This window comes from Aquila chrysaetos, chromosome 1 (assembly GCF_900496995.4).
Source record: "Aquila chrysaetos chrysaetos chromosome 1, bAquChr1.4, whole genome shotgun sequence".
In the NCBI taxonomy this organism is placed as follows: domain Eukaryota; kingdom Metazoa; phylum Chordata; class Aves; order Accipitriformes; family Accipitridae; genus Aquila; species Aquila chrysaetos.
Window position 1 is genome coordinate 36,882,917 of NC_044004.1, and position 25,479 is coordinate 36,908,395.

A 25,479-nucleotide genomic window follows, 5' to 3' on the forward strand; every position below is an offset into this window, starting at 1 on the left:
CTGTCTAACACCATGTTGCTATTTTGATAATCATTAAAAAGGAGATCATCAAAGGTCATTTTCTCAGGCTAGAGAAAATAAGTTACAACAGGGGATGTAAAGAACTGGAGTTGTACAGGTGACCCAAAAGACATTTGAGAAGTGACTTTAATTCTGTGTACGATTGTCTGGGGGGGGGGGCGGGGGCAGAAATGCCAGCTATTGCAGGGCTTTTTAATCTAGTGAGCAAGGCACAGAATAGCCATTGTTGAAGATTAACAAAGGTCAAAAATAAAATTAGAGACCAGGCATACTTTTTGAATAGTGTTTACTGATAATAAATAATTGGGATGAGCAACCCAAGGAAGAGATTGATTCGGTGGTTACTGATGTCTTCCAGTGAGGTCCAGGGTCTTTCTGGGGGACAGGCTTCAGGCAAGCAGATGTGAATGGCTCCAGGCAGCATTAAAAGGTCATGTTTTTTGGTCTGTCTGCTCATCTGATCTTCCCTTCTGGCCCTGTGAACCAGGGATGTCTGCAATGAAAACTGATGCCCTACAGTCTTCTACGCCTCTTTTTTAATATAAAAAAGAGAGTTGGAGTCCATAGAAGAATGAACTTGTCTGACGTGGAGATCAGAAGAATACTGTCCTCTGTATTAGTTCACACAGTTAATTAAACTTCCCAACAATGCTACAAAGAACAATCTCCATTCTGTTCCTTAAAGAGGTGGGCAAACTGACAGCAGACCTTAAATCCTATAGGGAGCTCACAGCAGTAGCGGCTAGAGCTCATAGTTTCTGTATGAAGACTACACTATACATCATACAAATACGTGACCTAACAGCTTCAGCACTGACCTGCAGGTTTCCCAGGCTGGCACCAGTGCCTGTGCGCAGCTTAGCAGGTTGATGTATGCTGAGGAGTACGTGGACTTCAAGAAGCTGAAGAGACGGGGTTGTCCTCTAAGTAGGAAGGCTGCATTTTTTATGCACTATAGAGGCTTCCTTCAAGTTCTTTTGAAACTTACAGTGAAAAAAGCACTTGGCAGCCTAAAGAGGACAGATTACTGCCCATCCAATCCACCAGTTCTCCTATATTAAATCTGTTTGGTTTAATATGGTAAATAGTGGCTGCCACAAATTGGGACTGTTTTTCTCCGCTGGGGAAGAGGAAATGTTTTGCATAATTGAAATACTTCGTGGCAGGGAAGGAGAGTTCAAAATCCATTTCAAGGTCACATGTACCCAAAGTATACAGAGTCCTCTGCTCAAAATGATGCCTTTTCAAAACAAGCATACCAAGGTTATTTCAGTTCTGATCACCACGCTCAGTCTCACAATAATCAAAGCCTTGCAATATCGTGACTCACCAGCTTATGATGACAGTGTCTCACACATGCATCAGTCGTTGCTTTTTAAGATATGGAAATTGTGAACTCCCAGTACAACTTAATCTTCAACATTTATTTTCCCGTTTTTGTTAATCCACCTGCAGATTAACTCTTAAAATACAGTATCTTCTCTTCTGACAATGACAAGAAGTGGAAGACATCTCTCAGCTATTATATACTGGTTTCTTGTAATACAACGTTCCCCAAGGGCCCCCAACATGCAGTAAGAGGGCTGAAAATGTCTGATGAAATGTTTGCTGTCCCCACAACCAAGACCAAAGTGTGTTCATTTAAAAAAACCCAAAACAATAATGGAAAATAAAAGTAACATATAAAGGTTTTAGCCTAGTTTTTGCTTGTTTGCAGAAAAACAATGTGCCCTATGGATAAAGGAGAGGGGAAATGTGTTTCCCAAACTTTATTCTATGTTTCCAGGTCGTGCTCTTATCCCTTCCCATTCACAGACTGCTTCCTGCAGCCCTCTGGGTCTGTGCACTGGCGGGTACCTTAAAATGGCCTCAGACTTGGCAGATGTTGTGTGTGTAGAAGGAGCCAGGCATCAGCCAAACACGTGGCACCCGCATGGGCTGCCGCGGTTTGTGTGTACGGACTGGGTACGGCATGTTGAACAGGCCAAGGGGTGCGGGATTTGTTTCTTCTGACCTCAGCTGTCCAAAAGTTGACTGTCTGAAGCTAAGTGAATGATGTGATCTTTCTCTACAACTAACAGAGAGCAATATGTACCACCAGAGGATAACTCCTCCTTAGCATCCCTTAGATGCCTATGTTAGGATGGCATGGATTGCTTTCTAGAGGTGCCTCTTCTTCTCCTTTGACTGTGAAGGGAACACAGGTGGCTGACAAGCTTCAGCAACTAAATTTTAGGTGGCTGAACTGTGGGGATATAGAGAGCTACCTAGAGGACCTCAATAAAAGGTAACAGAGTCAAGAAGATCGTATGAGCGGTTGCAAGGTAAGAGGTCTCTGAGTTCAAATCAGGGCTTTTCAGCTGATTTGCTGGATGATCCAGTGGTAGCAGTGGTGGTGCTGGTGCCTTCCTTCTGCTGGAGAACACTAATCTGATTGTGCTGGTTTTTTTTCTCCACCCCTGAAGGTCGCCACTGTGAAGTCCATCAGATGATTGGAAACTACATGTGGGACCAAAAGACAAATTTGTCTTTTGATATTGGTGTGAATAAAGAAAGCATGCTGCCTCTCTGGTGGAATGGATCGGAGCCTTTGTGGGTCACAATGATGAAAGAAAAAAAGAATGTTTCCATGTACTACTGGCCAGGTTAGTATGTCAAAAATTGCTACCATCTTAACAGTGCATCTTTACATCTAAGGACTCCATACGCTGTAGGATGGCTCTTTAATACCATTCTGAAATACAGACAAGAATTATGAGTACTTTACTAGCCACTCATAGAAATGAATTATCTTTTCTTAGGCCATGACAATTTGCATATGCTTAGGAAGAGACTGGAGTGCCACTGGAGGTAGCTTTCCACCAAACGTTATCTTCAGGGGAGCGCTCTCTTGCAAAGCATCCCCTCCTCCACCAACTGCTCATTCCTCTTGCCCACCTGTAGCTTCTGGTGTGCTGAATTGTAGACCATGTCACTGATCAAAGTTAAACAGTAACCATCCTCCCCCAATGCTTGTTTGGTTTCAACCTGGAAATTAGTAGCTGAGAGCTGAAGACAATCTATTCTGTGAGGACAGCAAAATACAGCTGAAAGCAAAGCATCCTTTGGTGAGCTGGAGTGAGCACTTTTGTCCTCCTTCATCATTAACTCGGCTGAGGTCCCAGTTGCTCTGAGTCTGAGCCATTCATTTGGAGGGACTTGGCCTTTTCGTTCTTCATTTGTGGATATTGAACAACTGAAATCCCTAGGAATGTATAATAACGAGTCTTTTTTTAACAAACAGGAATATACACTTAGGCTGTCCATTTAGGGACCCACATGGAAATAAATGTTCCAGCTGTGCAGCCAGACCAAACCCCTTGCAAGGTACCCAGCTTCTCAACTTTTTGACCTTTTAACTCTGCTACCTAAGCAGTATGCAAATATCCTCCTGTATGTAACTGCAGGCTAGAGGACCACATGCTAGAAGAGCCGTACTGAATACAGCCAGTGCCAGTGGGTAGGGCAGCAGCAGCTGACTCATGCTGCGGGCTCCCAGCCAGCTCGTCTTCTGCATCCCAACGCACGTGTGCCTGGTCATGGTCTTTCCATGCAATGTGGCTAGTGGCGTCCCAGAAAAAAAGGCCACAGTTCTCAGGAAAGGGAAGAAAGAGCGAGCCAAGATGAAAAACATTGAAAAGCCACCCAGAGTGTTTCTACAGTACTGAAGAGCAAAAAGATCTGAGGGTGACAATATTGCCCTATGGACTCAAAGGCAGTCCAAGGGACTGGAATTGCAGACTAAATACAATGGTTTGGATCAGCCCTCAAAAAAAAGCTGCTTCTTATTGAAGATCACCCAAGTGACCTAACAGCAATGCATGAAGTAGGATATAGAAATTATGCAAGAATGTAGAAATTCTTCTAAAGATTTACAAAAAGACCTGTTTCTATAGACTATTAATTTTTAACTCACGTAACTGCACTGAATAGGTATAATTAGGTACTGAATAGATGTAACAGTCTACAGAGAGCTACTGAAATCGAAAAGAACAGTATCACTTTCCATTAAATGCCTTTGGACTTCACCTAGCTCCTTCTTGTTGCCCTTTGAGCAGTGTCTCCCAGGGAGAAAGACATATGAGGTCTATATGTATGTATCCCTGTATACATATGTATACCCTTTACAATTTTCTGTCTACTGTTTCCAGTGGAAAATTGCAAGGAACAATAGAACCTCCCTTTTCCCAGTGCTTATGCTGCCAAGTGTATGCATTGACTCTCTTATGACACAGAGGGGGAATTTTTTGCGTGGATCTGGTATTTTAGCTGTGGACTGTGACGTGTACGTCTGTCTGTCATTAATTATCTATCTGTGACAGACAACCTTTGGCAAAGTTATCAGTGCCTCAGTCCAGCAAACGCTTAAGCACATGCTTATTTTAGGGGTGTTCATGGTCTCAAAGGAGACATTGGCCACACAGGGTCAGGCACAGGGCAGGAAGCGGGGTGAAATGTAGTACTATGGAACTAAACCACAGGGCAGTTGGGCTGCAGTAGGACTCCAGGTGTAACTGGAGTAAACAGAAGTCACCCCAAATGCAATAGTATTTATTACATTTTCCCTATACAATTTTTTGGAACTGTTTTCTAGTTCCATAATGAGGATGTAATCCTTTCTAAACATTCTAGATCTATTATTTTAAAGCTTTAATTCTTAACAAAGCATTTGACTGGGGAGTGATGCCAAACAAAATGAAAGAAAAAATAAGAGTTTAATAACCAAGGTGGGTAGAGGTCCCACAGACATTTGCACTGCATATGATCTGCTATTAGTGATTAACTTCCAGCCTGAGGATATACTGCTGCTTAGTAATGAATCTTGCAAATCTGATAAAGATCTGAACAGGAAAAGTTTGGGAAGCTCTTAATAGGAACAGCAATGTACAGCCAAATTCATCACACTTTGTTCTGGAAGATGCTATTTTCTCTCCAGCCAGCAGTGAAGACAAACGAGACTGATCAAATGTAGCAGAATCACGTTGTGAATGCCAGCGAGCTGATTCCCAAGGTTAACTTACACCACTGCCATTTCCTCCTCAGAGCCAGTTCCAAGCTTTGCAAAGTCTGAATGCAAAATCTGCTGCTTTGTGTTCTTCCATATGTTCCTCTCTCATGCAGAGTCAGTGCTTAAAGGAAGAACATCCAGACCCCAGCAAACAGGGACACAGAGCAGGAGGGCTGTTGGATGTGAACACCCATCCATCACAGCTTTATCGGTGGGCCCAAAATAGGCACAGCAAAGACAACTCATAGGCAGAATTCATCTGGGCTCTCCTGCCTCTAGAAACGGAGGACCCAAAAATCCACAGTGCCGGGGGTCCCAACTGCCGCTTCTGCCAAAATATAATCACTTGGCTTGTAGGGACATTTTTCTCCTTTCTTCACGGTGATTATTAGGGAGTTTCTGCTCTTCAAAGCATTCCTGGGGAAAAACGTATCCTCTGACTGTTTGATTGCTAAGTAAAACACAACAACTAACGCCATCCGTGGGGTGAAATGTGCAGCCTCACGCCCAGGTTGCCTGTCTGAAGCACTGCAGCTCCAGCGGATGGAGAAGCCCCAGAGGAGTGCGAGAGCATCCCAGCGGTACCACCAAAGTCAGAGCTTTATAGCACTCCTCACGCTCGGCCCGTGAGTGATGTCACCCCACACCCTCCAACCCCTTCGTTGTCCGGCAGCCCGGGCAACTGCTTCAGCTGAAGTGCGGTGACATCTTTTCTAAACACTGAAATGAGAGAAAGCGAAAAAAAAAGACTCTAAACCAACATTTTGCCATTTAAACACAACATTTACCAGACCGTGCAGCTAGTCTGGAAAGTTTTCAAAACCTTCTGTTATGACATGAAGTGTCCAACTGTTAAATCAATGTTTAGAAATGCAATTTAAAGCTGGCAGAGGTTCAGGTCTCCATGTCAGATAGATAAAGAGGAGCCTATATATCACTGTGAAAGAAATCCTTATTCCTGCTCCAGTAGTTCAGGTTTTTAAATAAAGGTTTAGTGTCATACAAAACTATGCAGAAAGGTATCTAACATTACATCTTAGTAAATACAGCTCATCTATTTGTAGTTTAACCAAGAAAAACTTAACATTCCCTTTGTCTGGCTCCAAATTTTTTAAAATTTCCTTTCCCATAATATTTAAATGAGAAAATTTACCATCTGTCCTGGCCTCTACCAAAATGAAATTTAAATATTAAAGGGTCTTCATGGCCAGTATTTTGGAATTGTAACAAGCCTTAATGTCAAAAATCCAATTTTAAGTTCTGTTCATCACAGAGGCTAAAAAAAAAAAGGAAGCTCTTGGTATCTAAGCAGCCTGAGTTTTCAGTGTTATTGCCAATGAACTGCACACTGGAAGACCAACATTTAGTGGCCAAAATGATTCCTAATTTTTGCTGCCTCGGTAGTCTTTTATGTCATGCTCATCACTTGACAATCTAGAAATAGCAAAGATATCTCAGCAACTAAAATATCCCAGATCCCCAAGAGGTTAATGCTTCCAGTTCAAATTATCTTGTGAGTAATTCTGAGAAAGGTTATCTGAGAAAATTATAATCTGATGTCAGTATCTGAAGAGGAAAAAAGAGGCAAAATCATCATATTAGTCATTGGCTATGAGCAATCATCCTCCCGAACTAAAATACTAAGTGTTTCCAACGCATTTCCAAATGCGTCCTTAACTTCTTGCCTGGCTTTGGAGCCACTCTCTTCCCTCTGACTCAAGTGTCAGAGGAGAAATTGGCTTTGAAGTTCCAGTTCTCTCCTGAAATACTAGCAAAGCTCACAGAGGACTACTGCATCACCACTAGCATCCAAGGTAGCTGAAAGCCCGTGTTTTGCTGCTGGTAGCACCCAGGACATCATGCAAAAGACTGAAGCTGCATGCCCTCAGGGCAGGGGGCAAGGGCTCCTGCTTCCTGGAGATGACTTCAGGTCATTCATGGAATACATTTTTTTGATGATTTGGTTAGGTAGCAGCTGGGACCTGTCTCTGTTGCACAATGTCATTTCTTCAAAGTGCTGTGTGCAGATGTATAGAAGTTTTACTGTAGGACGGTATGGAAAGTCAGTTCTTGTCAAGCAATCTCCAGGCTGTTCATCCAGATTGCAGATTGCTTTCGTGGTGGAGAGATAAACACTAAAGTATCTCCATGCAGAAAAGGGAGGATTAAGTCATGTAAGTTTGGAGCAACAGGGGAAGAACGAAAAGTGAGCACCATCACACACTCCCACAATTTTTATAAAAACAAATATTATATAGAGGTTCAAAATTATGTAAATATGTTTTTACGGAAAAGCAAATTAGTTTACTACATTTTCCTTTTATTACTGCAAATAATTAATTCTTACAAGCAATTAAAATAGATGAGATCACTTGAAACATACAAAGACTGTGGAGACCTGGGAGTGACTACCATGGACCATTGGGTAAGAAGACTGAATTCATCATGTGTGCTAGGGCTCTTGAACTTTTGGAAGGGTAACCTCCATCTGACTTATCTGTCTTTCTGCAAATCAGTGAAGATTTTTTTAAATTCCCTAAGCTTAAATATTTAAGTTTTTTTAAGCTTTCATGGTACTCCTGAGAAGGCACGATCAGAAATCTCTCAGCCAGCTTAGCCTGCAAGCAGTGTGCTTTTTCCCTGTGTCCCCGTAATGCACCTCAGCGATGTGAGCTCATGCAGGCTGAGATGCAAGACACTGACAAATTCTCTTTACTGAGTGTCCCGGTAAGCAAACCACTGTAAATCATCTCTGAAAGTAGCTCTGCTTGCTCTAGTGCCCTCTCTGTACTTACACCTCCTGTGCAACGTTCTTCCCCTCGCCAAGCAACAAGTCAACTTATGACAGTCCTTAACGCCTGTTCTTTTCATGCCAAAGGAGGAGAAAAGGGACCCACGTGTACACAGATTCAGGCTATGGCTTAGAGTTGCCTTTTTGCCCTGACTGTATTGCTGTATACAGAGGCCATTTTGCAAGAAATCCCTTTTTTTTCCCCCTCCTTGTGCCCCAGGAATACACCAGAAAATGCCTAACTGTGATGGGAGGACTCTGGGGCTCTCGAAAGATAATTTGCATGAATCCAGTGTTTCTGAAAGCACACTTCTTTTAAATATTAATGTTATTCAGCAGCATAGTAACCAGAGAGCAAAAGGGCAAAAAAACCCCAAAAAACATGTTTTTGTGTGTTCAGGGCCATGTTCTCCTGTAGGATTTGTTGCCATAAATTTCTGGGCCACAAAACAGACTGTATTTTGCAAGGAAGGCTGCAAGTTACCAAGAGAGTTAATTGGTTTATACTGTTTTAATAAGACCTCCTGGGAAACAGCTTTAATAGTGGAATGCCAGTATCACATAATAAAATACAGTTTATAGAGGATATTACGACGTAAGATACAGCGTGTCTAACTGGAAAGTATTTGCTGAACTTTCAGGGAACAATATCTAAATCTTTTATGTTGGAAGCCTGGAAATGAGGCTATGTGGCTGCAGCAGTTAAAATGAGAACAAGCTAGCGATTTAGGTGGAAACCATCTGCCACGAGGGAATCAAGAGTTTTATTGTGGGAAGGTCACACAGAGACCTTCCTTTTAGAGAAAGAAATAAAAGGATCCAATGTACGGTTTGCTACAAGCACTCGTCAAACCAACCTCTCTCCCCTTTTCACTTCCCAACCACAAGGTTTCCTGCAGGGAAGGTGTAAGGTAAGTAATGTCACAGGGAATTTACAAACCTGAACTTGGACCCCACGGTGTGGGGTCTGTGATCAAGGTGAAACAGCAGAGCTTACCATATTTTTCGCTCGTAGGTTGCGAGGTCGAAATCCTTGGGGTCAGACCAAGTTATTGCCGCGAATACTTCAGCGTCCCAACAGACAAAAACTTTGCAGATGCCATCAGTGATGCTCTCGAGTCTTTGCGGTACGTTACTAGACTTCCGCGGTGTGGGGTTTCCTCGCTCAAGGGTGAGTATTTGGGTTTACTATCAGCCTTGCTCCAAGGAAATTTTCAGGATTGGCTCCCAGGTAGGAAGATGGGGGCCAAGACTGCTTTACAGTACTGTCATAGAAACATGACCATAAAAGAAATAGGGCCTTACATTAAGGTCGGAGGGGAAGATGTGCTCCTCTCTTCATGTGTAGGTTACAACGCAGAGGAGACATCCCGACTTACTTTTTTTTAATTTGCTGTTTCAAACAACTTCAAGATCAGTCTGTGAGTATCTGTTCACTGACCTGCAAGAGCAGACTTTGAAATGCTTGGTTTTAGAGAGAGCTCCTGGGAATTTGGAAATTCTGAAATCAGGACACAGCTCCAGTCACTTGTTTATGAGGCCAATGCTTTGGCTCCTTCTGCATTTTAGAACATCTCGGGCACAATGATTGTGGAGCAGGCCTTCATTTCATGCATATATGTAGAATAGGATAGAATAGAATAGAATAGAATAGAATAGAATAGAATAGAATAGTTCATTTGGAAGGGACCTACAACGATCATCTAGCCCAACTGATGGGAACACATCTCTCAGACAACTCCTAGGAAGAACATATGCTCCACAGCCAGCTTTCCAGTTCTACCAGCTCTCATCCAAATATTAACAAGGGACAATTCCACATAGGTTGTAAAATCAGGGAAGATTGCACCACCACATGCAGAGCCAATGCCTTACCTTAGCTATAACTAAGCTTCCTCTTTTAAAACCTCATTGGTTTACTACTTGCGAATTGCCATAGCAATTTAAATCCAAAAAGTGTTGTATTCAGATGCTGAGTGTTGCTTGTCCTTGAGATAAAGGCTCCAAAATGATGAGAGCGCTGTTGGAGATGTTGCTTCCAGTTGCACACTGGGTCCTGCTGCACAGATGCTCACAAATCATAGTGTCATTTACAGCATGGGGCTTAGAGAGAAGCCATCTCAGAACATGTGAGAGACATTTGATCCTGAAATGATTTAGCTTAGATTTTAAGATAGCTATCTGCATGTGACATGAGGAGGTCATATGTGCCATAGGAGGCTTTCTGGAGCTTCTGCAACACTTTTAATTCAGTGAATAAAAAAGGGAATGGGAAACTGAATACAGATACCAGCTCTGACTTCTGGTAGGAACCCAGAATTACCATAGAAAGGTTTTGGTCAGGTATCATTTGGGGATAAGTCAAGATATGCTTGAAGCTTCCTGCCTGGTTTCAATGAAGCAAGGTGCATAAGGCTGCTCAGGACGGTTTGCAGCTTTGTAATGGTGAACACGATTAAAGGCGAGGCACAAACTGTTAAAAGCTCCAGCCCTTCAAGCCGCTCTTTTGGGTAGCTGGAGCCCATTGAAAAGGTTTCAATAGCTAATTCAGCCTAAATCACAAGGCTGCTTGCTGCTGCCTTCCGTGGAAAAGAAGAAAAGGGCAGAGACACAACAGTGTTGGTGAGGCAGCTTGCAAGAGGTGAAAGCTAGTGATTTCAAGAAAAGAGCAAATCCCTGCCACCGCGATGTCTGCTGTAAACACCAGCTACAGCCTGCTGAAGAGCCCAAATCCTGCAGATCATCCTGGAGCTGCGGGAGGTCTGGTCTCTGGTGTCCATTTACACACCATCCCTCTTGAACTTCTGCCTGGGTTCCTTTTCTTTAAACTAAGCGCCCTGTCTGCAGCAAGGCAGAAAAGAGGAAAAAGGAATGATTGTTGATAAAATTAATAATCAGTTGTGGGTGTAAATACTGCGGAGACTTACAGTAAGAAAGGAGGGTAGAGAATGAACAGATTAAAAATCAGGTAGGTTTTCCTTATCCTTTCTCTCATTCATCCTCTTTGTTTAGTCCTTTGAAATTTAGCAAACAATTTTCAGTGCTGCTGGGCCAGCCCATAAGAAGTAAAGCCTCTGAAATGCCTTTATTGCAGGTGTATTCATTTAGCAGGAGTCAGCATCTCTGGGTAGAAGAGTCTTGAGCTGTGTTTTATTGTCATCTATATCTTCAAAGGCTGGCAAATCCAGCCTGTTTCCTTTCCACACCCCAACTAATTGAAAAAGCCCATTAGGCTGAGGCTGGCACCAGCTATATGTGGGAAAACAGCCTGTGGCAAGGTCAGTTGCCCTAATGGCAGGTATTAGTAGCTAAGGAACTGCACTTATGCTCCCACCATTAGCAAACCTTACAGGGACTTCAAGGTAGAGAAAGTAAGCCCTTTATTGTGGCATGGTGGCCTAGGATTAACTTGAATTTGGGCACAGGAACGTCCTGACCTATCTTAAGTTCACCAGGGTCAAAGGGAGTTTTATCAATGCTCTCTGCAAGGGCAGGAGTACCTAACTCATCAGGGAGCCACTGAGCTCCTCTTGGCAACCAAAGGAAACCATCCTTCAGGAATATTTTCCACTCTCTTCAAACAGGTGCTTTGAGACCATTATTTAGACCAAAAATATTCAAAACTAAGTCAAGCACCCATTTTTGGCAAGTAAAGCTAAAACATCCCGTATGTCTTTTCCACAACTATGATTTAAGGGCTGTGGTAATCTACCTACCATCCTGGACAGGTGTCATGAAGTTTGCAAAAGTCTGTTGATAAAATACGAAACCCTTTTTGGTATTGCCATCGATGCCATCCAGTTTTCTTCAGCAAGCTTTCCTTAGCCATTTCTTTTGAAAATTACTGCTGATGGGAGAAGACAGGACTAACACACAGTTAGAAAGACAGAGTACTTCCCCCATGCAAGCCAAGATCAGAGATGCCTAGTTTTCTTAGGAAAAGAGGAAACAAAGTCAAACTCAGTCTTACAAGCTCTGGATGTGCTGTACCCAATCCTGCAAACTCCTAAGCATGCCACATAACTGGATCTTGTCCCACTGAAGTCATGTGAAAAGTTGAATGTTCATCCTTACAGCACTGAGCCCTCACTGAGAAATCTCACCACAGCCTAAATAAGACCACTTGTTCTATGCAATAAATCTCTTTCTTAGCTTCTGATCATTTAGTTACAGGTGAGAAGACACAAAGCAGTGTGACACAAAGCAGTCTAAATAGCTAATTAATAGACACTGCAGCAGAAGAAAACTGTTTCAATAGGTCCAGTGAGTGTGCATGCAATATAGAAATTACAGGGTTACATTTTAGAAATGAATTTATGCCTAATACAGATGGAAAGTAATGCTTAAAATGAAATTGGGGGGAGGGAAGGGCTGCTTCACTTGAATGATTTTAAAATCATGAAGAGTGAGAAAGAACACTGTTCTTCAGGGCCATCAGTGGAGAAATTCCCACCACAGCAGAGACCTTCAGCTTCCTGCAGGACTGCTCCTCTAAGGCCTTCAGCAAACTTAAAAATGCAAATGACAGACCCTAATTCATTCAGTCAGTCCCTCACCTCTGATTTTTTCTCTTCTGTCTCACTCATTACACCAGACTACTCGGGTGTCTTTAATCAGAGAAGGTGGACCTGTCAGGACATCACACATCTTTTTGTAGGGATCTTGATCTGGATGAGGGCATGTATTATGGATGGCACGCCCTGTCATATATTAAGTACAGTAGAAAAAGACTGGGTTTGAACTTCATGAGCATGGATTTGCAATTTTATCCACACGACTGCTCTCAGGGAGCTTTACAGTGAACTGTAGAGTGGTCATGAAAATGTAATTAAGCACTGATGTATGTGCAGTCCCCAGTAATTAGGCTGAGGGCATTCAGTGCAGAAACGTGTGATCAGCTAAACTTGTGCAACTCTGAGATTACCTTAGGTTTCCTTTGGTCATATTCCTGCATAAAAACCCCATCTAAAATTTCACCTCAATTCATACCACTCGGGATTTTGCAAGGTCATGGAAGAACACATCCTGAGTTGACCTCGGTGGTTTGGAAGACCTCACACAGGAGAAAGCCAGAAGTGCCAAACTTTAATTAAAGCAGATTTAATGGGTAATTCCCACAATACTTTTAATAAGGGCATTCAGCACAGAAATTAGTATTTCTTCTAGGTCTTTCATTGTCATTAAAGGAAAAGACTCCTTCCTAATTCAAAAGGTAGCTGCCAGGCCAGCCTGTGTTTGCATATGCCGGTCTCTACCTGTCATCTCTGATGGGAGTCTCACGCGAACCCAGGCGACTCTGGGCATGAATAAAGAGCCCAGCCGTGCGAGAGCGGGTAGGAAGCCCAGGCTGGAAGCGGAAAATGTTCCTTTGTGGTTTTGTGGCTCTACGTGGCGGTGAGGACAATAACGCCGGCAGCCAGGAGGTCTCCATGTGTGACAGCCTCTCACTCCTGCCTCTCCTCCCACCTCCAGCAACGGCAGCGCCGAAATGGCTGCTGTGTACTATGAGCGCATTGACGTGGAAGGCCACCACTACGGCCCTTCGTCCCAGCAGCGGAAGAACGCTTTGAAGGAGGTGGACAAAGCCTTGAGCAACATGATCACGCTCATCAAGGTGAGTGGCGTCCAAAAACCCAGCTCCCGGGTGCATTTGGAAAAGGCTTTTCAAACTGCTCTTTGTGGCACTGCCGAGAGCCTATTTAATGCCTGTTAATTGGATGCGTTGGCTGTAAACTTTTATTTCCTGAGAAAAAGAGGCTACCGAGATCACGTGGAAGTCAAGGCACCATTCCCCTGATTTTTATTTTTGTCGATGGCATTATAATCCTCCTAGTGGCTTATTATACCAATAGCCCCAGGAAGCCATAAACCGATATACATGTTGCTCTGTTTATAACATGTGTTGCCGGCTGGGCTTTATAGTAGGCAAACAAATCAAAACCACTCACTTCCTAAGGTTTGTGGAATCAGACAATTAACTTTTATAGTGGTTTTTATGGCACCACTCAGAACTTTGTACTTTAAACTTTGCTTTAAAAAACATTATCTAAATTATTTTGCAGTGAGAAAAGGAGGATACCAAGCTTTTTGGTAAATGTTGATTCTGTGAATATTTCTGACAATGATAAATGCACGTTGGAGTTTTTTATGTGTTTCAGTGAGGAGAGGAATATGTATTTCCAATTTCACTGAATTATAAAAGCTCTAATGCTAAGTGCCTGTGTTTGGGAGGGGAAGAGAGAAATACCCCTGCCACAGGTGTACCATGAAAAAGTTGCTCTTCCCCAGCCATTTTGGCCTACAGATGAAGAACAGTTGGATAAAATCCTGTCTAAGAAAGACGAACTGGGACAACTGGTTTGTGGGACTGGGATGTAGCATCTAGTTATTTAGCAGAGGGGTGGATTTATTTTGGCAAATCTGTCTTTGGTGCTAACCTCTCAGACTCTTCCAGGGCAGCAAGTGAGAGTGGACGTCCACCATTACGGGTGGTGGCAAACCACACTGAAGGGCGTTTGCGACCGTGCTCCTTCTGGCCAACTTCCACTAAATCAGTGGCAGTCAAATGGGAATTAAAATTTGCCAGCAGGCAAAGCAAAACACATTCCTGGCCATAACGGCTGTCATGCACTCGCTTCACAGAGCATGGGTCTTCAGCATGATGTCAACGTCCTCCTCTTCTCTGATCATGGGATGACAGACATCTCTTGGGCGGACAAAGTGATTGAGCTGAAAAACTATATCAATATGAGTGATACCATACAAATGAAGGATCGAGGTCCTGTTGTGAGCCTCTGGCCAGCTCCAGAGAAGCACGCAGAGGTAAGTACAGCTTATTCGTATTTATTTAGTTCTGTGTTTCCTTGTTTTTTATGACAATTATGTCTTTTGTTTGCTCGCAACATCCAAAACCCGGTCTCAGAGATGTGTGTAAAAATCAACCTGAGGCTCTTATCGGGAGTCAGACTTGGATTCTGTGACACTCTTGTGACACTGGTTTCTGAAGGAAAGTCACACCAGCCAAATTAAAAAGCGTGAACTTTGACTGTTATTTGGCACAGATACATGCTTTCAAACCCCACCACTATGTGCATCTGATAAATAGCTGAAAGATTTTAGCTCAAAACCCATTTTTAGGATTTTATATATATAAGAGTCAATTTATTGACACTCTAGCTGGGATTTTCAAATGATCTGGAGGAGGTCAGGCATTCATATTCCAGTAAACTCCCATAGAGTGTGAGGAATTAACTCCATTAGACCAGAATTACAAAAACCAATTTTTTTTTACAATATTCTCCTTTGAAGAATTTTGTTGAACAAGCATGTGGGATTGAATCAACCATAAAAGCCCAAGGCTAGAACTGCAGGATTTTAAGGGACAAATTAAAACAATACAGGAAAAAATTTGGAAACCACTTGAAAAGAATGAAAATGCAGCATCTGTAACTAATAGACTAGTACATTATAGTTTAACCAGAAACCAGTGCTTGAGAAGTCATTATTGCTGTCCTCAGAATATAGATGAGTGGATGTACAAAATTGGCAGTCCATGCTCCAGGTAAATAATTTTGTTTTCTATATTATATTTTAGCCAATTCCAGTATATTGTAGCTTGGGCAAATATTTTTAAGAGAATTTTTGCTAATTTTTGCACCCAAACAGGCTCTCCAGGAATTGTATAGCTGTGATATTGTGAACATTTAAAATTAGTGCCAGAATTGAAATTTGTCGTAGAGGCATGTGTAAGCAATTCACTCAGAGTTCCTGCGGGGTATCACAGAGTTTATAGATGCTCGCCTCAGCCTTAAGTCAGAGATCCCTATTTTTGTAGGCCAGGCCTTCAAAGAAGGGCAAGTATAAGTTGCAACTTCATGCAGACGTGGGGTTTCATCCGACAAAGCTCTTAAGCACATGCTTCTCTCTCATTAAACAGCCTAATATCCCTAAGGATAATAAAGTACAATGCATCGCACCATGGTTTTGTTTTCTTCCTTTGTTTCTTTTTAGGACTTCTTAGTGGAGTGCTGCTTTTTTAAGCGAAATAAAGTTGATTTTCTGTTTCCCAGTAGCCAGATTCCTCCATTCTTAATTCACTTTAAAGAGCCATGTTTAGGAATTAGATCATATCATAACATAGTGGTTATCACCTTTAAGAGTTACCCCATTTTGAAGCACCCGAAGTACTGGTGAAATACCAGGACCGCTCTCTAGTCCAGGTAACGGTGGGAGGGTCTGGCTGAGTCGTGCCATCACAGCCTGGTGCTGTCCTTTCGGCAACTGCATATCAGTGCAAATCTCTTGCACACATATACACGCAAGGGGGACTTAGCTAAAAGGCTCGTGAAGGACCTTTCATTCTTTGCAGAATCGAGCTATTTATTCCTGAAGATTATTTATATTTAAGCAAAAGAGCGATATACACTCTGGGGACTCCAACAACTGCCTCCTTCCTGGCATATGAACATCTTCTTTAGACATTTAAAATATTTTTCTGAATAATTTGGGGTTTAACCACATTTGTGTGATTATATTCCAGACAGTATGATTAATATTAATAAACCACTTGTACAGCATTGTGCAGCTTCAAAGCCGCAGGCATTGGCTGATTAATCTCACAGCATCCTTATGAAGCAGGTAATTAAGCACTATCAATCCCTTTGATAGGGATTGACTGGTTAAGTGTAAGAAACACAGGTGAGGTGACACTAATTGTTCACTCAAGAGCACAAAGAGGGAATGAGTGGCAGAGGCCAAAGGCAAAATCCCTTTTCTGCATCTGTACCCAGTCCATATGGTGCCTCTAAGCATCTTTCACCGCTTAGCTTACTGTCTCCTGTGGTGGTTTGGTTTCTGCTGGTCTATCGCTGCACATTGATATACTCACATGCATACATTTGTGAGTGCGTGTATTATAAATATATTTCATACATGAATTCATGCGTTCCTATGTGTTTATGATCCAAGTTTTCAGAACCTCCTAAACTGCATAAACAGGTTTTGCACAGCCATCATCTTTGGACCAGCAAAGTCCCAGTTTGAACGTGCTGATGATTAGCCATTAAAGGGAATTAGCTATTTTACAAATTCAGGTATTTCCATGTATCCATAGGTGCATATATGCTCTTTACAGCCATATGGTGTCCTAACATTTGTTTTCTTTGCAGATATATCAAAAACTGAAAGCTGTGGAACACATGCACGTTTATAACATACAGGATATTCCAGACAGGTTTTTCTACAAAAAAGGAAAATTTGTGTCTCCTCTAACTCTCGTGGCCGAGAAAGGATGGTTCATAGTAGAGGTAAAGTAGAGAAGCAAAATACTTAGACTTGAATGTGAAAAGGTGCAATATATGAAAACAATAAGAAAAATGTACAATTCTATGCTGGGCATTGAGTTAAAGTGTTACATCACTTACCTGGGCTGACAACAAAGCTAATGTCAAGTATTGCTGTGTGCTTAAAAGAGCCTAAAGGCATGGCAGCTATGCTGAAGGTAGACAAAGTTAAATAGTCAAGACGGTTCTTTTTTCTGTGTCATCATAAAGCAGGAGGAGGTTTTGTATTTTGCATTCCAGTTCTGTTGCTTTACTCCTCTCTCCCCTGCCCATCTACCTTCATCTCAGGCACAAAAAGAGTGTTTCCATTTCAAGATCTTACTGTCTCTCCATTCAGCAGTACTTTGTGGCAACTTATCCTTCTGCCTGGCTTCCCACCCACCAGACTCTGTCCTAAAAATGCCCTGTTTCTCCCAAGCCCTCCAGTCTCAGGAGGGTCAGACAGGGGTTTACTCCTCAGAGATACCCAGTGCATACACTGAAATCTGAGAGCTTGTTAAGCGGCGAATCAATTAGACTTGCACATGAAGAGATTTTTGATACCAACTTATTTTGTTACTATAAATTATTGTTGTTGTTATTATTATTTTGTACTTGTATCGCTACTGAGCATCTCCACATTGCAGATATTAACTGCACCTCACCACAGCTCGGAGGGCAAGGCAACTTGTATATCTTCTAAGTGGGTAAACAGAGGAGCAGTACTAAGTGATTTGCTCAAGGCCATACATTAAGTCAGTAACTTGGCAACAGAACCAAGGAGTCCTGGGTTTTTTTGGTGTCCCAGCATAGTCATTGCCCATCATTGCCTTGCAGATTATTGTCACTCATTTGAGCATCTTCTTTCATGTCCCTCAGAGCTACTGCTTACCAGGCTTTGCTGAAGGTGATCCACACCACATGTCTTGCTAGCCAACCTGACTTTAGGATAATAATTTCTACAGCTGAAAAAAAGTGCACCTCTAAAAAACCCGATTGCTTTTGAGTATGGATGGGTGAGCACCACATTTCTGTTTAAAAAAAAATATATATAAAAAAGCCAGAATTAAGATTCAGACACGTAAAGTAGGAATCTGAAACATTTTTGTCAAAATTATTTTAAAAAATTACAACTAAACTCTTGTACAGATGTTCAACACAGAACATTTTTACATAGTCTGTAAAAAAAAAAAAAGCACTTAAAAAAAAATCATTGAAACTCTGACAAACCTTAATAACAGTGCAGCAAACACTGCTGCTATGGTAATTATTTCTGTCTCTCTGCCCATTCCTTCCCATTGTTTCTGATTTTCAAGAATGTCCTCTCATTAATGCTGTCAGATTTTCCTTCTCCTCGGTACATTTTCATTATCTGTGAATGGGATATGAAAATGAAAGTTTCCTGTCATATTTTTAAAGCAATAATTGAGCCTTCTATTATATTTCCTGCCCAAACCACTGAAGAGAGGATATTCAGCTCTTCCCTATCATGCTCATGGGGTGTTTTAACTCTCTGTTGGCTAGTGGATAGCTATAAGCTGTTTGAAAAAGGGGAAATTTTTTTTTTTTTTTTTTTTTTTTTGGGAGAGACAAAGAGGATGTATCTGGAAAGTTGTGGGTTTTCCCCAGCAAGGACCATAGGAGCAAAAGTCCATCCACATTTCAGTTAAAGCAGGATGAGGAAGGATTCCACACACCTTCAGCTGTATTGATGCTGTTCTGGTAATATTATCTTGTTCCCTCCACATGAGTGAGTGATCCCCATCCTTGAATTTCCCCCAGCTGCTCTCCTGCATGCGACAACAGCATTAGCCCTCAGGGCTGTGTGCTCACCCTGTACCAGTCCCAGTGTACTTTCCCAAGTTTTAGGGAACAATTGCTGTACAGCTTCTAACCGCGCACATGCAGGGAAGAGTCCATCGACAGCAGTCCCAGACACCCCTGCTTCATCTTTGAGGAGCAGTGCTAGCCCAAGCTTAGGCTGAGCATGAAAAATTAACGTCTTGGTTGAGTCCTCTGTCCCATTTGGGCTTGCTAAGGCAGGCATGTTGGGGTGCTGCCAGCGCCCTGGCCCCAGAGATGCCCCAGGGCTTTGTGGGGTTTGCTGTAAGGCAGAGCCTGTTGCTCTAGAAGGGCAGCGCTGAGACGCTTGCACAGCCTTTCCCTCAAGCTACTGCTGTTAACAGTGGTTTCACAAGCTCTCACTTCAGCTGCAGTTGTGAAAGAAGAAGTAGTGTGTTTTCTGACCCAACTAGCAGCAAAAATAATGGAAGTGACTGTGCCTTTGACTGCACATCTAGCTGCGAGTAGGTATCTCCTGGTGCCTGGGTGGGTGATGGAAAGGCACCCTACCTCCTGCGTTTGACATTCCTGGGAAAGCAGCTGAGTCCACGACAGCTGACAGGACCGTGGAGGGGTGTAGCTTTGGCAATGTCATGATACTGCCAAAGAAACACCACAAATTAGATGTGACTTGGCTTGTCTGGAGCTGGTGCTAACAAATGCTGTACAGGTTGCCTAATGGTGAGCAGCCCAGTGACAATTAGTCCCCGGGAACCACAGTAAGCAGAGCCACAGCATAAGGAGGTGCTATGGTAGAAAGAGGGGGAAGGAGTCTGTTTTCTCCTTGGCTTGCTCTGAGTGCTGTCAGTGAAATAGATGGGGACAAGGAAAGAGATTTAATTTGTCAGCTAAAATTGTTTAATTATTTGGTACATCTGCTGACTATTACATACGAAGAAACGCAAGGGATACTCCGGGGGCTCCCCTGGAAAGCAGTCAGAAGAACTACACCTTGTAGCCGTAACCATTGCTGTCCTCAGTGCTCCTGTGCACAGTCAGTTTTCTTCTTGAGCAGAGGAGGAAAACAAAAATCAAACAGATGTTTGTAAAAGAAAAGGGATCCTCAGTCAATCTGCTTAACCATCTGCAGGGGTTGCAGCACCACTTGCCCAGGGTGGGAATGTGGGAGACTCTTGGGGCATCTTCTGTGCTCCTGTGATGGAGTGTGAAGCCCAGACCTGGTCATTTTAGGCAACTGTAGCTCCTTCTCTGTAACCATCAGAGAAATTAATGCCAGGGGTCTAATAAACTGTCAGGTGATGTTCTTCGTCCAAGTGAAATTCCTGCCATAGTTTTGGGGATATCTGGAGTGTCACATCTGCTGTCATCCCTAGGGAGCATGGGACAAGAGAAACTCATGGAGAGGGTTGGTCCAGCATTTTGAGCAGCCCGTAGGGACCGCTGCTCCCGAGGGGGCCAGGATATGGCACTATTATAGGTAGTCTGGTAACAGCTGTTAATATAGAGCAGGAGAAAGGAAGGAATTTAAAAGTACAACTTAAGTGCAATATGGCCAAGGAAAAACAAGAATTACGATGACAAATTATTGAAGCATGGATCTACTAAGCAGGGAGAGAAAACTAAGAGTGGTCTATGCCAGGGAGAGGGGTACCATCTTAGATCCAAACCTGTGTTTCCTGGAAGGAACTTCATTGCTTTAATACTAAAACGAGCAGGGAGAAGAAATAATAATTATTAGAAAGTATATGGTAGGGGTGATATTTGTATTGTTTAGGCTGACTAGTCAAATGGAGCAAAAATGGCTGCTTTTTCTATGGTACCAATGGCATGTTGGGCAGAACAACACCCGATCAAATCCACGGGAATGCATGGTGCTGGGTGGGAGAGCGGCACCGCTAGCATGCAGCAGGAGAGGGACACCACCTTGCTTACAGGTGTCACATATAGCTGTGACACTGTGAGCTCATGGCAGAAATTTAGATGAGTGAGAGGCAGAAATTTGTCCTCCCCGCTCAGCTGGGAGATGGCTACTCCCTGAGATGGCAAAGCCAGGGATCACCCCTCCTGGTGATGAGCCCCTGTGCAGCTGACAGACTGGTGCAGGGGCCTGATGGGATGGTACAGCGCACGGAGACACAACGTGGCACACCAAGGCACCCCACGCACAGCCCCGCAGGCGGGCACTAACCGCGCTCTGCTGTTTTCGCCCAGAGCAGGGACAAGCTGCCCTTCTGGGAGAACGGGACGGGGAGGAAGGAGGCCTGGCAGAACGGCTGGCACGGCTATGACAACGAGCTCATGGACATGAGAGCCTTCTTCATCGCATATGGGCCAGGTACAATGCCACCGTCCTTGGTGTCCTGCTTACCCACAGCCCCATGGCCCCTGCTCCAGCATCCCTGCAGCCCCTGGCACATCAGGACCCTCATGTGGCACTCTGTGACACCCCAAAATTACAAAGAGATGGCAGGATTTCCTCACTACGGCTGAATGCCAGGAAGGTTTCTAGCTCTGTATCTGTTTTGTAGCTGGAGAAACAGGACAGAGAGATGTGAAGGGATTTGGTCAGCCCCTCTCTGACATCTCAGTGCAGTAACTCTATACCTTTGCCCTATTTTCCTAAATTTTGGCCTAAATTTTTAATTCTCTTTGAAACACATGAATTCTCTTTTTGTTGGTGGATTCGGACTCGCTAACGCAGAGCACTTTCTTTGAGAAGGTTGCAGCACACCTCAGCCACCTGTCCGACGGACAGACACGAAACCCCTGGTTTCCACTTCATCAGGCCCTTTAAACACTGCTGAGCACCAGGCTGCAACTGCAGACAGGAGCGAAAGGAAAGCAGAACGTGCAATACAATTATTTGATGCTATCAGATCTTCTACCAAGCACACACAGTAAAGTAGCTCCCGTACTTAATTTTTTATTTTTTTAGTTTTCAGAATAAAATTGGACTAGAAGTAAAAATAATGAATAAAAACATTTAAAATGTTTTTGCTGAGCTGTGTTGTAAATTGTACAGTGTGCCACATCCCAGCCTGCTGGGTAAGTCTGAGGGAAGGCAGAGGAGCCCTTGCCCTGCAGCAGCCCGCATTTCAGGAGCTAACCCCAAGCCATACAACGCCAACTCCTCTCTTTGCCTGTTTTCCCTACAGATTTCCGATCCAACTTCCGAGCGCCTCCCATCAGATCCGTGGATGTTTACAACATCATGTGCAGCCTGGCAGGAATACAGCCGCTGCCCAACAATGGCTCCTGGTCCAGGGTGGAGTGCATGCTCCGAAACACGGCCCCCTTGGCACCGCTCCCCCCGGGCGGCAGCTGCGCCCTGGCGCTAGCTCTGCTCTCCCTGTTCGCCCGGCAGATCTCCTTACTGTGATCCCCAAACAATGTTGGTCAGTGTCACCAGCAACTCCATCCTTCTCTTTTTTTTTTTTTTTTAAAGTTCTTCGTTTGAATAATAGCTTCATTAATAGAGTGCTGTCCCCCACTCCTCCGTCGTGCTCCACCAGGCGTGAATTTGACCCATCCTGCATTTACAGTGGTTATAATGTAAAGCCGGGTTTTGTGCTGCTCCAAACACAGCCAGAAAAGTCAGTGTCGCTACTCTAGATTTATAGCGCTGGCAATGAGAGCAGAATCCCGGCTGGCTATCCGCAAAATTTTCTGGTGTGTGCACGTGGACATCTCTGAGCATCGAACACATCTTACCCCAGCATCTTTAACTGAGAGGCTTACCCTGGCTCCCAGTACTGAGAAGCTCAGGCATGGAGACAGACCTCTGTGCATTTAACTGGGTTCTTTCTGATTCACTCCTTCAGCTCCAGCTCCACCACCAGCAGAGCCCCACCTTCTCCTTACAGTGCCAGCCAAGCCCCATCTATACCGACCCGTTCGTCAAAGAGCCAAGCGCTTTGCTGAGTGGTCATAATGCTGAGAGAGGTGGATCGGCGGGATTGCAGTGAGAGCATCCTACTTCTCCCAGCCTTCCCTTCTTCATTTTCCCCAAAGCGAGACCTGGCCCTGCACACCTCCAGGGCCCGGCTTTCCTCACGGACCACGGGGCAGGGGGGGCTGGGGCTGGGAAAGGGGAGAATGATAGAAATCCTCCACTTCAAAAACAGGAGGAAAGTGAAGAGGCATCTGGACACACAGGGGTCAGGAGAAAGTAGGATGAGGAAGCCTGGCATTTAACAGCCTCTCTGCTTTTTCTGGTGAAGAGAATATCATCTGCTCAGGTTTTAGGGTTTTGTACCCAATTGTGTCCCTGAAGGTTTTTCAACACTTACTGCTTTTCTACCAGCTCTTGCTTTCTACACATCTGCCCATTCCCCTTTATTCTGCAGCAGGGAGAGAGGTCTACACTGATGGATCTCCCACCCTCTCAGTTAATCCTAGCTAATATTTCCATCACGGCCTATCAAGCCCAAACAAAGTTGTCACGGTAAAGCTAAATAGCAGGAGAGGATAGAGCTGTTGTCAGAGGTGCCTTCGGGAGTGCTTGGCGCTTTTTCTGATATACCTCTGAACCAAGAGCTTTCAGTGACAAACTGCCTTTGGAAGGATTTAGGTCCCTCCCCATGCAAAATAAACCTTTAGGACTTACTATTCTTATAGATCCAGAGTCAAGCATGATCCGGGTATGTGTGGTACCGTGAGTTTAAGGGTGAATGATTACACCGTGGAAAAAAAACCAAACACCAAATTAAACCTGACAAAAGACTTCTGTAATAGCCGTAAAGATTTATGTAATGTGTTTTTAAAGCTCAAGTGAACCATCAAATCAATTGGGGAAAAAAAGGGAGAAAATCAGTCTTTGTTATTAGACTGTTGAGTATAAAAGGCAATTTAGTGCTTTCGAAGCATTTGCAGTAGCTGTAAAACAAGCACCTATTGTTCAGAGTTCCCTGTTGCTCTTTAATGGACCAGGCTCGATGAATTCACTGGAGCACATTTTTAAAGCAAAAAAATTATCAGTATACAAGATAACCAAATGACTAAATTACCAAGTTTTGTTTGAAAGTCAACAGGATAGATAGATACAGTCAGTGCCTGTTAATCCCTCCACAGCCTGCCATTTTAACTCTTACAGTGAACAGAACCCAAGGTCCTCTTACAGAAGAAAAGATCCTAAAAGTGTAAGGGTATATTCAGACTCTCAATTATACAAACAGAAGTTGGAAATAACAAATCAGGTCCACTGAGTTGTTCCAGGGATGAGCCATGACACATGAAACCAACATTGATCCTTGCGAGTACTTTGTGTAACTCATAGTAGTCAGTGTCCACATGCAAATACTGCAGAGTAAATCTAATTGCAAAATGATTTGTTTGACCTTAATGCAAGCATTGTGTGTATGGCAACACACCTCAAAAGATACTTGATCTGTAAAAGGGAAATTTGACAGTAGACCTGCAAGAAGCTCATTAGCATCAGGAGAACTACAGCTGATCATTTTTTGAGAAGTGCATCTTTCTTCCTCAGAAATGTTGTACCTCTGAATCAGTTCACATTCTCATTCAAAAATCAAGTGTCTTGACTCTCGCCTATTTTTCTGTATACTATGCAACAGGGGTGGGTGTATTTTAAAACCTATTTCTGAATGACATTTTTATACAATGACTGATTGTGAATGAGTGAATAATTCTAAGAATGGTGTTAGAAAAAATAAAGCATCTTTTTGTAAATACTGTAAGATTTTTGAAAAAAAAAAACCCAAACAAAAAACACCCCTGTAACACCTTGCCTTTCTTGTTTGATTGCTGCATCAAAGTGTGATAAACAGTGTTTGAAGCTTGTGCTGATTAATCATCAGAAAGATGAATGATAACATTGTTTAGAAATGGCAAAGCTGTCAGCATGTAAATTAGGGACATTAAATGCATCACACAAGATACTGTAGCTTGTATAAGCAGTCATTTTTTCCAGATACATTTCAATATTTAACCTTTTGAACATCCATCCAGGGACATGTAATTCACACTAGCAAATGGACATAACAAACCATTTTGCTCTCCTAAGTAGAGAGGTGAGCCCTGGATGCTCTGTCCAGACCCACTTCTTCAAGCACACCGTGCTACCATCACATCAGTTGCTTGTGCAGAAGTCAGGTGCGTTGTCGCTGGTACCAGGGTTCAGTTGGTTCGGGCTTTCTGAAGCCCTCACGGTACACCCCACATCCCAGCATGGGGTGGTGCAAATGGCAACGAGACCTCAAAAACCAACACGAAGGGCCTCAGGGACAAGGAGTCCTACTCCTGCTTTAAGCTCCAGAAACCAACAACGATGTTAGTGGAAGAAACTGATTTAACAGAAGTAAGTCTCCAAACCTGCTCAGTGGAATTTATTAACTGACCACAGGGGCAGGGAGGGGATGATGGAGGAGAAGCAGTGCAGGTACACCAACAAGTCCTTTAATTCACAGCAGGACTCCCTTTGAACTGACAGCACCGCCGAGGTCTGCCCAGAGGTGCTCCCCTTGTGTCCCATGAACACG

The 25,479-nt window shown here is 43.4% G+C and overlaps 1 protein-coding gene across 2 annotated transcripts in view; it reads left to right on the forward strand.

Annotated features, from left to right (window-relative positions):
* The window catches only part of ENPP6 (ectonucleotide pyrophosphatase/phosphodiesterase 6), a 33,875-nt gene extending 8,998 nt beyond the window's left edge, over positions 1-24,877 (forward strand). Inside the window, exons 2-9 of one of the 2 annotated variants that reach the window (XM_030024649.2) lie at positions 2,487-2,666; positions 8,875-8,986; positions 13,332-13,473; positions 14,502-14,681; positions 17,027-17,164; positions 21,194-21,317; positions 22,138-22,377; positions 22,804-24,877. In XM_030024649.2, coding sequence (XP_029880509.1) covers positions 2,487-2,666; positions 8,875-8,986; positions 13,332-13,473; positions 14,502-14,681; positions 17,027-17,164; positions 21,194-21,317; positions 22,138-22,361 — 1,100 coding nt within the window. In that variant the 3' untranslated portion in view covers positions 22,362-22,377; positions 22,804-24,877. Of the gene's footprint in view, positions 1-2,486; positions 2,667-8,874; positions 8,987-13,331; positions 13,474-14,501; positions 14,682-17,026; positions 17,165-21,193; positions 21,318-22,137 lie in introns of both variants that reach the window. The other variant, XM_041125463.1, reaches the window with a different exon arrangement.
* The last annotated feature ends 602 nt before the right edge of the window (positions 24,878-25,479 follow it).